Source organism: Corapipo altera, unplaced genomic scaffold (assembly GCF_003945725.1).
Source record: "Corapipo altera isolate COAL_440 unplaced genomic scaffold, ASM394572v1 61411, whole genome shotgun sequence".
Taxonomy (NCBI): Eukaryota; Metazoa; Chordata; class Aves; order Passeriformes; family Pipridae; genus Corapipo; species Corapipo altera.
Window position 1 is genome coordinate 19,597,598 of NW_020884875.1, and position 12,560 is coordinate 19,610,157.

The 12,560-nt window shown below is 40.2% G+C and overlaps 1 protein-coding gene across 10 annotated transcripts in view; it reads right to left on the reverse strand.

Annotated features, from left to right (window-relative positions):
* Positions 1–10,939, reverse strand: part of ZDHHC21 (zinc finger DHHC-type containing 21) — a 52,268-nt gene extending 41,329 nt beyond the window's left edge. For 5 of the 10 annotated variants that reach the window (XM_027635278.1, XM_027635276.1, XM_027635281.1 and 2 more), the window contains exons 1-5: positions 9,897–10,073; positions 7,238–7,251; positions 3,567–3,762; positions 2,656–2,754; positions 805–916 (exon numbers count right to left, since the gene is read on the reverse strand). In XM_027635278.1, the coding sequence (XP_027491079.1) occupies positions 805–916; positions 2,656–2,754; positions 3,567–3,762; positions 7,238–7,251; positions 9,897–10,068 (593 nt within the window). In that variant the 5' untranslated portion in view covers positions 10,069–10,073. Of the gene's footprint in view, positions 1–804; positions 917–2,655; positions 2,755–3,566; positions 3,763–7,159; positions 7,252–9,896; positions 10,074–10,195; positions 10,242–10,784 lie in introns of those variants that run through there. The other 5 variants (XM_027635284.1, XM_027635286.1, XM_027635285.1 and 2 more) reach the window with 5 other exon arrangements.
* Between the last annotated feature and the right edge of the window lie 1,621 nt (positions 10,940–12,560).

Below are 12,560 nucleotides of genomic sequence, written 5' to 3' on the forward strand. Positions count from 1 at the left end.
CTTTACTTTCATATAGCAGAGATACTCCTGCAATTTTAAGGAATACTGAAGTCATAGAACTGGTTTTTTAAAGTCTGCAAAATTTCACAGTAATACCTATTATCTTCTGCTACTCAGCATATTTCACTGGTTGTGAACTACGTAGAGTCCCAAATCTGGAAATGCAAACAAGTGGTTTGAAATAAATGCGAACACAGGTTACCCTGCTGAGAAATAGATATGACCTAGGAATGAGCCAAAGGAACAGAAGACAAAACAGGCATCCCTATTCAAAAACTCCTTCTGCATACTCCAACATGAAGAAGTAAAGGAACTACAAGAATTCTAGCTATATTAAGTATAAGATTAAAAACCTTTGACACTTAGATATAGTCTGCATCACAGAAGTTACATGGATGCAATTTTATACAAGAATTACCATGGATATCATTACCAAGCTAAGCCAGAATGACAGAAACACTATACTGGTACTATTTTCTGATTGACAAAAAAGATAGTTTGAAACATGGTTAAATCAACACAGGGGGATTCTGATGTCAATACTGTCCTCTGCAGTTTGTCATTGCTGCCTTATTGGAAATTGTACCTCAAAATTACTTCCAGAAATGTTTCTTTTCACTTACTCTCAATTTTACTGGTAGACATAATAAAGCTCAGAGCTCTTATTTCCCTGCTCTAAATGCCTAAACAATTAAGTGATGCAAAGGAAAGAAATATGACAAATGAGCAGTAGTCAAGACTGCAACCTTCAAAATTAATCACTAAAACAATAGTAGATTATTAGAACAAATGTCCTGGTTTTACCATGGACAGTGGTGATCCATCCTCCTCACACAATGTCCACAACGACTGCAATGGTGTGAACGCTTTGGTCTCATCATGTTGCATTTGTTACATAACTCCCAATATTCTCGTTCTAGGTGAAAATGTAAGACATATTAGAGAGGTTTAGACTCAGTACTGTGTGTTCATAATAAATCAGTATGCTTGTGATTCTCATTTTAAAAAAATTCTTACTATTATCTGAGAAGGATAAGCACCACACAAAAAACTTTTTCCCACTGTGACCTTAATTAAACTGGAAGATACTACTGCTACTCTGTGTCAGTCTCCCTCTCCAAAGTCCTCTCTTTTCCTGTATATTTCTGCGGAGCAATTATTGCAGCACAAAAGCTGTGACTCACACAAGGAGGACTGGAACACAATTATTTTCTTACACTTCTACTGTGAAAAAAACCTATCTGCTAGACAGAACCATGATACAATCGCCCTTCAAAACCTCCTGAGGAAATACTGCTACTGCCTGCTAGCTAAAATACAGTACACAACTAATGCTTCAGGAGCATCTTCAATCCCAAAGCATTTTAATACGTGCCTCTCACCACATGCAGTTTTACACATAAGGCAATCAAAAACCAGGTAGAGGATAGGCTTGTATTTACAAATATACACTATTATTAAAGACCCAATGTGAGATTCTTTAAAAGCTAATCTCTGGAGATACTGAGTAGCTGAAAGTATTAGGAGCTACTATTGCTCAGCTTATATTTATCTCAAATCGCGCCATCCAAATTAGAGGAATTCTTTGAAAATTAAAATTCAAATTGTATGTTCAGAAATTTCATCTTCACATGGGAAACAAGTCACATCAACGCTGTAATAATTCCAGTCACAAAAACACATATTTTCTGTCTTTAAGGAAAATAGGTGGATGACTGAGAAATTTAAATACTTTGACTGGTTATTTCTGTACAGAAATTCCTTAAACCCAGGGATAAAAGAAAAAAAAAGAAAAAAAGCTTATTTTTACAGTGGGGCATTCTGAAATTCTATACTATAAAACACTGTTCCTATGTAAACAAAATAAAGTTAAATGTAGCACTTCTGTGCCACCTGCAAGCAGCACTAATCTGGTCTTTCTTGCTGCAAAATAACATTTGAATACTGGAAGTAAAGAAGCCCAATATCTGAGATCATTAAACTAGTAATAATGACAGATGGAAACTGATTTACAATCTGTTCCCATAAATACAGTGTCACAAAGGTGTCACTCACTAATAGGGTAGCTACCAGCAGAGTTCAGAAACACCCCAACTCATTTTTTAATACAATTCATACTGTGCAAAAATGTATCCTCCTGTCAACAGAGAATACCAGAGAACCAAAGTGCTACTTTCAAAAGTACAAAATCCCTGGTATAACACCCACCAAATCAAAATATCAAAGTCACAGTCTAGCCTCAATGTTCCATCTTAAGAAGTATCTATAAAGTAGCACTGCTGTATGGAATGAATGGAGCATGCAAAGGTTGGAGAGCTATTCAAAGGGATACCTTATATTAGAAAGAAACATTTTTGCACAAAATACACAATATATTTGAAAGAACGCAAAAAGAATTCTTCCCATGGAAAAATTTCCTAGCAGAAAGTCCTACATAACTGAACTTCTTGTGGAATACAAGTTTGGAAAAAAAAGCTTTGAGTCTACATAAGGGAAAGTGTTAGAAATTTACAAGTTTAAAATAGTGACATACTAACTAATCAGCAGAGACAGCTCATGGTTTCCATCAAATGTCACAAAGTCAAATTGATTCCTAATTATTTTGAGGAGATTAAAATAACTTTTATTCAATTATATAGAAATAACTTAATGTACCTGTAATTGGTATCTTTGGATTTTCAGGTAGCTTTCCGGGATCTGCTACTGAAGCTCTAAGTAATGAACCTATACAAAACAATGAGCAGAAGTAATAACCTAAAAAAAATAAATAACCATTTGTTAGTCTTTTTCAGGTGTACAAAGTATCTCCTAAACACTACATCAAAAATATAGATGCTCCAGCACTGAGTTGGAAATTACTCAGCTTTCTCATTCAATTCCAGACATATTTTTGGTACTACACAGTCTACAACATTAAGTACTCCCCAGTCTTAAAAAGAGAGACGGAAAGGTAGCAGTGAACAGATCTGATGGCACCAGCAGGATGCCACTATGACCATACTACCATTTTTAAAAAGTTCCTCCACTGTCTATCAAATAAGCACCAATCACTCTACACCGCAAAGCCTCCACGTGGAAGGATATTCCCAATAGTGCATCTTCACTTTAAAGTTAGTTCCAGACATAATACAAGCCTTTTCCCCAGAAAAACCTAATAGCATAACTCATATGAGCTGACTCATCCAGGGATGTATGACTAACACTAATGAAACTCAGTTTTTACCAGTCATCATCAGCACTACCACCCCAAATTCTTACAAGCACTAAGAGACGTGGACCTGAAATCCTGTCAACAAGTTCTAGGTACAGGATGTGAAAGCTGTACATTATTAATGCTTTTCACCACACAAAGATGTTCTACTATAACACTCTGAAATGAAATGTCTCAGCTTCTCAGAACACAAAAAAGAATCCCTTCCAGCCATCCCAGTACTCTTATCCTTTATCTTACTGTCTTTATCTTTCACTTTATTTTTTATTTTCTGACATTTCTCATATGTGTTAAATAGTGCCCAGAGATACTATTTTTACTAGTAGAAAAAAACAGCGAAGTTAAAATTACTTACACAAAACTGCCAGAACTGAAATATTTCCCTCTTCATAGTGAGGAAAAAGGATGACCTTTGGAATGAAGACTGTATTGTACAGCCAGACGAGGATAATTAGGCCCATGCAGCACCAACCCTGAGGGTCAACCACAAAGTGAATTCGTTGCCCCATTGAGCACAAACAGGTGTCACGACCCAGGAAGAAAAGATACTCCTAAAGAAATAAAGAAAAAGTTTATTTTTTTTTTTTAAGGAGTAAATTAAGTAGTATAATGCAACCTACAGGATTCCATATACATTCAAATAAGGAAGAATAAAACATGTCAGGTATTGATTTAAGGAATTAAATAAAAACTTACAGACATTTCACAAACATGTTTCAAGTACCCGGTAGCAAAACATTTTATGATTTCATTAACTAATTATATCTCATTAAAAAGTAACATTTATTATCAGATGAAAGTAAAACAACTACCTAGGAAAACTACTAAGTAATAGGTAAAGCAAGCAACTGTCAGCCAGGCAGCAGAAGCATAGGATATAAATATTAAAGAAAAGTCTTCCATCAAAATTAAATGGTTGCAAAGCAAACAAGAAATACAGGCAATGGTTTATGTCATACAAAGATTCATCCCACCTACTTATTATAGCCTCACCCCTAAATTTCAGGCTTGTTTTTTAAAAACTTTTATGGTAAAATAGTCAAAAACTTCTCTAGGAATTTGTTTTTTCCTTGCTTAAAAAAAAAAAAATCTTTCTCATGACATTTACAGCAAACCCGCAGAGAAAGGAATCACTACCCTAATGTCTTTCACAGACAGCCTTCAAAGGAAGGATTACTAGTGTTACTTTTTGTCAGGCTACCTTCATAGTCCTATCTTAATATTGCAACAGACACATAAATCCCAATCTACTCTCCTAGCCATTAGTTACCCTGATTTCTGGGCTTCAGGAACTTGTCCATTTCAGATGGATTTCTTTCCATTCCTTTCAGCTTCTACTTGTTGCACTGAAATTTTATCAGTCAGGTATCTCTGTTTCCAGGGGTTTTGCTTACTTGTTTTATGTTTGACTGCCCTCAATTCTATTCACAATTTCCCTGTTTAATATTATTCATAAGTTTCATTAATGTCTTTTCTTCTTTTTCTAGATCTCTGATCAAAATCAGACCCAAACAAGCCGTCATTTTCCCACACTTCTCCTTTGTACTATATATTATAGCCCTTTGTTTATATCCTCTAGTGCAACAGTGTTCCCATTCAGGTATATATATTTATCCTAAAAATCCACCAAATTTCCTAAAACTTGCTTTTAAAACCATGTTGTATACTAAATACAGTTATTGTAGTATTAAAATTGTTTCTAAGTTCATGACAATCATAAAACCTATTTAGGCCTATATTTACTGTTCTCTGTTAATATGTAGCATGCACACACCACAGGCTCTTACATACGAGGTATTAATACACTACCCACATATGTACAGTCTCTAGACATAAAATGATGGAGTGCTATATTCCTGAATCTGCCAGTTCTTAAAGTGCCTCTGTTGTAAGATGGCTTTGGTAACCAACAGGTTTAGAACAAAAAACCATTTTATATTCTTCTAAGCATGTACTGATGGAGGATCTGTCTCCATAAGCAGATAAGCTGTGGGAGAAGGTGAGCAGACTGTACAACATCAAGGATGCTGAAAAGGAGATGGACCACATCCCCTCCAAGTTCCTGCAGCTACAGGAACCCCCACTGCACCAAGGAGAAGCAGACAGAGCCTCAGCTTGTCAGGTTGAACATGGAAATGCAGAGTGCAGTGAAGTCTGAGAGCCTGTGAGCTCGAGCATCAGCAGGAGGGTTCCTGCTCCACCTGATCCACAGAGCAGGTTCTGAGCCCTAGCAGCATAGACAGGAAGCTCTGTCCAAGGAAGCCTCTGAGCCTCTGTGTCTGAGTCCTGTGGCAGTATGGGAAGAATGGGGTAAGGAAAAGTGGTGGGAAACTCCTGCTTCAGGGACAAAGACACCTCTGCCAGCCCAACCTGTCACCTGGCAAGGTCTGCTGCTTGCCAGGGGCCTGGGTCCTGGATACCACAGAGAGGCTATTACAGAGGCTGGTAGTAGTCTTGCCCTCAGGCTGTTACCCCCAGCTGCTCTTCATAGGGGCACCATGGATATAGCCACGGCAGACCAGAAGTGTACTAAGAATAGAGTAAAAGGCTCACACAGTGTTGGCCAATGCCTGGTAGCCAAGTGGTGTCTCATTCATCCTGCTGGTGAAGGGGGAGAACCTGAGGACGAGCACACAGATCCTGCAGATGAATGAGTGGTTGTGCAGAGTGTGCAAAAGCTAGTCAGCTTTTATATCCATAGGATCTTCTATGAGGACCAACAACTGAGGGGGAAGAGGTGCAGGATCCACCTGAAATTATGTGGGGTAAAAGCATCTTTGCCAAGAAGCTGGTCAATCTGCTAAAGGAAGGTTTAAACTAGGAATGATGAGAGAGAAAGGTGGTGACCTCTGAAGGAGTAAGGAAGTGGTAGTCAGGGTTTGCAAGCAAAGGATGGAGGATATTGTGTACAACAGAGATCTTACAATCAACCAAACAGAGGTGAAGTGGAGCTACATCAAGAGTGTGTACACACCTGATATAGCACCACCACTTGGGTGCACTAGGATGGGGTTAGGAAAGCCAAAGTCCACCTGAAGTTGAATCTGGTGAGGGACAGGAAGGTCACAGAGAAAGTGATGTACATGAGCAGCATCAGGTAGGCTAGGGGAAACACAGGCCTGCTGAAAGTGGTAAACTAATACAAAAAGATCAAAGTGCCTTCTTCGCACCTTGCTCTTAATGGGTAAGACCTGCTTTCTAGAATCCCAGGTGCCTCAGACCAGTGGGAAAGACTTATTCTTGGGTAAGGGAGGATCAGATAAAGAAATCCTTAGGAAAATGGACTGAACGCTTCCATGGGACCTGATGAGATGCTATCTGAGTGCTGAGAGAGCTGGCCCTATCATTGTGAGGTCACTCTCAATTATGTTTGAAAGTTTTAAGCTGACAGGTGAGGTTCCATAGAACTGAAGAACAAGTGTCAACCCTGTTTTCAAGGACAAGAAGGAGGATCCAGGCAACTATAGGCCTGTTAGTCTCACTCTGTTCCCTGGGAAGTGAAGGAAACGATCCTAGAAACTACTTTCAAATACATGAAGGACAAGAAGGTGATTGGGAGTAGTCACTGTGGATTTACAAAGGGAAAATCATGCAGATTGACAGAAACACTAGAAACACTGTTGACCACTGAGGAATCCATCTGTTTTCCATCTTACGAGAGCAGCAGAGATTCCATGACTTCACAGTGCTTCCTCAGAATGGGAAATAACAGCTCAACAAACAAAACAGAGAGATATAATATACAGAAATACTTTCTTCCAAGTGACCTACTAAGTATAATGTGTGAGCAATAGCAGTGAGAGAAATTCTGGAGAAACCAGTAAGAGTGCCTGTAATAGAAATATACCCCAACTTTTTATCACTCGGTGACTAACTTTTGCCTGCATGACATTATTCTTTTATAATTAAAAAAACCTCAACAAACACCACCCACCCTCAAACCCATACTTTTGATGTGAAGTTCCATAATTAAGTTGAAATTATGCAAATAAAGGCTCTCAAGAAAAAGCAATTTTTCATCATCACCTTCTTTATCTTTTCTGAAAGACAAAGAAAACAGTGTGATACTCAACCAACCATCAACACTTGCTTGATAAGCAGCATATAATAGGCTACCTTTTACTATGTTTTGCACACTTCACCTGACTGAGTAGAGCTTCCTCTGAACTGACATGCTGTTTCTAACTAGTGTGCCTCAAATCTAGGTTCTAGGCCATTTCACAATTTTAATATAGATTTAAAAGGATATGTGTGTTCAGACAAAGGTCTGTATAAAACTGCACTACTGCCAATGTATTTCAGTTACATACAGTAACATACATTTACTTCCCGTGTGCCTATTTTAATGTTAAGTTTTATGTTTGTCATTATACTTTTGTCAGTAACATTGAATAAACAATGTTAATATATTGACTTAGTCCAGCGAAGTGAAGCTCTTCTCTTCTCTCTCAGTTTATGTACCATGTATAAATATATAAGGTGGGGGGAATGAAGAAAACCTACTGAGCACAATCTGATGGCTAGGTAGGAAGTACTAGATTAAAATTTAACTCACAAACAAAGTGAATTTATATCCTTTTCTTTTTTAAACGTATTTCAAATTAATTATATTTATTTTTTCAAATATAGTGTCAAGAGTAAAGATGACTGATCTCAACTACTTTTGATCTTCAGGATGCATAATTTCTGATCAGAAAAACTACAATATGTAGCGGAAAAAGTCTATGAGCAGGTTTAGAACAAATCAACTGAAAGAAGCAATTAAGTGAATTATATCCATATACAGTCAGTATTCATACAAGCAATACCTAAAGTTTTTCCAGTTAAATAATTTATGAGAAAATACACAACACTAATGTTAAAGGTTTTGTGGTTTTCTTGCCTCATACCCTAATTTATAGCCATTTTTTCTAAATATCTCAAACAAACATCTCAAACACAAAGCATTAGAAGGCAAACAGAAGTTATACCTCTGGAAAGTTTCAGATTTACCAAACCATGACTGAATCTTTCCTGCATGATCAAGAATTGTTTTTGCCTTTCCAAAAAAATACTTTTATTACAGGATGCCTGAACAACATCTTTTCCTAACCCTTTTCTTTCCACCCAATTCAATTAACTGTAACATAAACTCCGGTTTTTGTTCACTACAATCACCTGCCATACGACTGCTCATGTGACATCCACTGAATAATGAGACCACAGAATGCAGGCAGAAACTCAATTCCAACAAACAAGAACGCTTTGCTCTAACCAGAATTGTTATCATGATATATAAATAGCTTTAACAGATTCATTTAAATGCAAACTTAAAAAAAAAAAAGGTATACAATTTTGCATCAAGATGCAAAACACACTTAGAAAACTGCGTTTCATAAATAAACCTAACAGGAGCAGTACTCAATTTCTCACACTAAGAAGCACGACAGCCAGCTCCTTGCACATTCATGCGTGTTGCACTGATCCGTAACTAGAAACCATGTCTCACTTTAGCTTTCTCAGTAAGAAAAGTAAGACTTCTGAAATCTGACTTGCAGAACTTTTTTCACAAATTCTTAAATAAGTCCAGAATGACATAATCAGTAATTTATTGTATGCTCACCATGAAACACAGTTTTAAGACCCCATGTAAACTGAACAACACTATGCCCTATAAAACACACTTCTACAGTGGAAAAAACCACCACTTTCTAAAAAGGCTGTACCCTAAGCAAGTCAGACAGAAAAAGGAACAGATAATAGAAACACAAGAGACACACCTGTCATAATACTTGTGTTAGCCAAGGCAAGGCCATATCAATCAAGAGCCTCCCCTAATTTGTGGATCCAGCCGCAGTTTTGACAACTTTCCCGAAATCTTAAGAATTACTGCCAAAAATTACTGATATAGAACTAAAAATACACTTCAACAGGGGGAAAAAAACCAAAGTAGACTTGAACTAATCAACAAAATTACTTTCAACTAGATTTTAAAGAAGTCATGTTATTATCAAGTGTCAGAATGGAATTACTATTATGTCTTTTGTAGCTCTTGCATTTAAAAAAACTGGTATCTGCATAACCAGCTAACACAAGCCAGAGAATATTTTTGCCCTGACAAAACCCCACGCACCTGGCCTTGCCCACGTTTATGCAATGGATGGTTGTCACTACAGATCTCGGCACTACACAGTTAGGTGGCTGTTGACAGGTTGGTTAAGGTAGGCAAGATATTCCCACCCAGTTATTTTTCATTGATAGGATCTACCAAAGTGTACCTGTAAATATCCACTGCATTCACAAAAGATGTTACACGGGCTTGGACACCCACGTGGCTTGCTATTCATGTATACCCACTGTATTCTCATGATCACAAGTCCCATGAAAACCACGTTTTCCTACCGCTGACCAAACAGCCACTTGTAGACAGGTAATGCGTGTTACTTGAGCACATCACTGTTTGGATCACCAGTGTGACGGGAACTAAGACCCGACTAACTACTGGAGCTGGGAAATGAAAGTGTGAAACCAAGGCAGGCGGCGGCCGCTGCCCTTCCTTGTGCCGTGCTGCTGGAGCACACGCCAGCCGCTCCACGCGCCTCGCCCATGGCACCTCGGCGGCAGCAAATGCCCTCCTCGCCACTCGCAGTACAGCCAGCACTCCGGAGCTGCCTGAAAGCGGTAGCAGCACTTCCCTATTTCATACCCGGGGAGAGACTCAAGCCTGCCATTGGTTTCTCTCCCCAGCTCTCTGCACACCCAGCAGCACTCCTGGAGCTGAGGTCCAAAGGATGGCGACACGGGACGCTCCAAGGAAGCTCCAGGAAGCAACCCAGCACCAGGCGGCCGCGCCCCGAGGGGCAGTCGCCGCTCTCCATCCCCCTCGGACCTCACCCTCCCGCCCCCCCGGCCCGGGGCCGCCCCTCCCGGCCGGGCCGGGGCCGACGCCTGCCGCCCCCCGCCGCCCCCCGCCGGCCCCGCCGCGGGGCACGAGGCGGAACCAACCGTAGGCTTCCGCCGCTCCAGCCGCGCGTGCGCGCCCGGACACACCCGGCGGGGCGGGACCCGGGCCCGGCACGGACGGGGCGGTGGAACCTGCGGCCGCCCCTCACGGCTCCGGAGCAGCGGTGTCCCGCTGCCTCTCGCCGCGCACTGCGAGAGGCACCTAGGGCGGGGTGCTGTACCTCGCCCCGTGCGCGGGCGGGACGGTGTTCCCTGCCCGCTGGAAAACCCCTGTGCCCGGTCCGCCTGGGGCCGACCAGCCGCCTTTCCCCAAGGTTGGAGCTCGCTGTTACAGGCCCCTTCCCGAGCACGGACTTTAGTCAGAATGAGCCCTTCTCTCTCCTCTACCTCTGCAGTGTCCCTTTGCAGTCCCTGACAAAACACTAGCACTGCAGACAAGGCCTGTATCTTGGGCTCCAGGCTGCTGCCAGGAGAATCCCATTCCCTGAGAGCTGCACTAGCGAGGCTTCGTAGTATGAAGCTGTATGAACTTAATAGTATCAATTTATACTAGCTTTCTTAAGAGATACTTATTCTACCTTGTGTACTGCATAATCATGGTTAAGACTGTATCTGGAGAGCCCCAGCTCACCGCAAGGAGAACAGCCCCCACCTTGAAGAAAAGGACCTTTTGTTTCTCAGAATTTTAAAGCCATCCATGAAAAAGAAAAGTGGACTATTAAGATAACAGGGTCCTCTGAAAAAATCCCTCCTATTATCTATGACATCATAGGTAACTGTAGCAAGACCAACTCCAGGGACACCTAAATCAAGAAAGAATCAGATGGACAGTGGCACCATAGATTTATAGTTGTTTTTCAACATAGTAGCATTAGTGTGTTATGTAATGAGTGGTCAAATCATGTAGTTTCTGAGTGCATGAAAAGTGTAACGACCATTTGTAAAACACATTCAGTGTGCCCTGATTGGAATAGGACACTTCACGCCTATGAATTAGCCTTTCTTCTCCATCAGCACAAACCAGTTGTAACATTTTTATGACATTTAAGTCCCCTGCTGCGCCATGCCCCTTGCTCACACAAGATCCTTACATGGCCACAGAAGGCAATCTTTGTTTTAAAACGATAATTCAGACCCATGAGGGATTAGCTGTGGCTAAGAGCAACAGACAGCTTGTGATGGACAGAATTTTCAGCGTTCCCAGCTGGGAATCATGCCTTGAGCACCCATTGCTGATGCACATATAGGATCTTTTGGCTACCTAAAGGTATCCCCATCTGCCTGAGTGGCATAGTTCCCACTGTAAATTGATGGGCTCTTGCCCTAGAGCATTCTTCCTTCACAATGGTAGATGAAATGATGCAGAGTAATATGGTGAACACCACCAATGCAGAAAATTCTTCCTTTTTTACTGATCATATTCTTTCTAAAACTTAACCACAATATGATTATTCTGAAAAGGCAGAACTCAAAAAGTCAGGTAGACGTTTAGGTAGTTTTCAAGCTTTTGCCAAGACTTTTGGACCTCGTCCTGGTTTCAGTGTCAACAGTCTTTTGTTATACAGTGCAATTGTTAACACTTCAACCTAAGATTGCTCTGACCTGAAAATAGATATTTGTAGCAGAAACTGGACATTGTCTGGAAGGAGAAGGAAGTGTGTTCCATCTAAACCAAAGGAGAGCACTTTCTCCAGAACAATCTATATATATATATGTCCCTAGGAGGAGGTAACACTGATAATAATAGACGTATTAATTGGACTATTAAAAAACAAGGCAAAACCAATGACTGGAAAAGTTGTTGTAAGGAAAAACAGCCTCTGGCTCTGTTCCCTGACAAATTTCATGTATTTGTTTATGTCTATATGTAAAAAGCATAATAAGCTATGAAAACTTTTCTCTTATTTGAAGAATAAATGTTGATGGCAAAAAACAAAACAAAATCAAGCAGTTTAAAGGAGACAATGGACTTGGGAAATAAAATGGAAATATAAGCAAAGACGATTAGTACAATCAGTGAAGGTTTCATGTAGAATAAAAAGAAACAGTCAGTAATGTCAACTTTTGTTTGAATACCAGATGTTTGCATTTTTGTAGTGGTTTGCTGATAATGGCCAGTCATTAGACCTGTAGTCCTGTCAGACTGATTGTATTTTTCTCTTTTCTAGTCATGGTTGTGCAGAGGAAACACAGGTTCTGGAACAAGGACAGTGGTCTATTCTGGCTCAGTCATCAGCACACCAGTCTCCATTTATTAATGCTTCTTTTGAGGAAGCACAATGCAGGAAGAAAAGCAAGCAGTTGTGTGCTGGACTTCCCAATGGAAAAATATCGGACTATAAATATTACCTGATACTTTTGCCAGAATATCAAATCCAGACAGATAGATAATGAGTCTTTGTGGTGA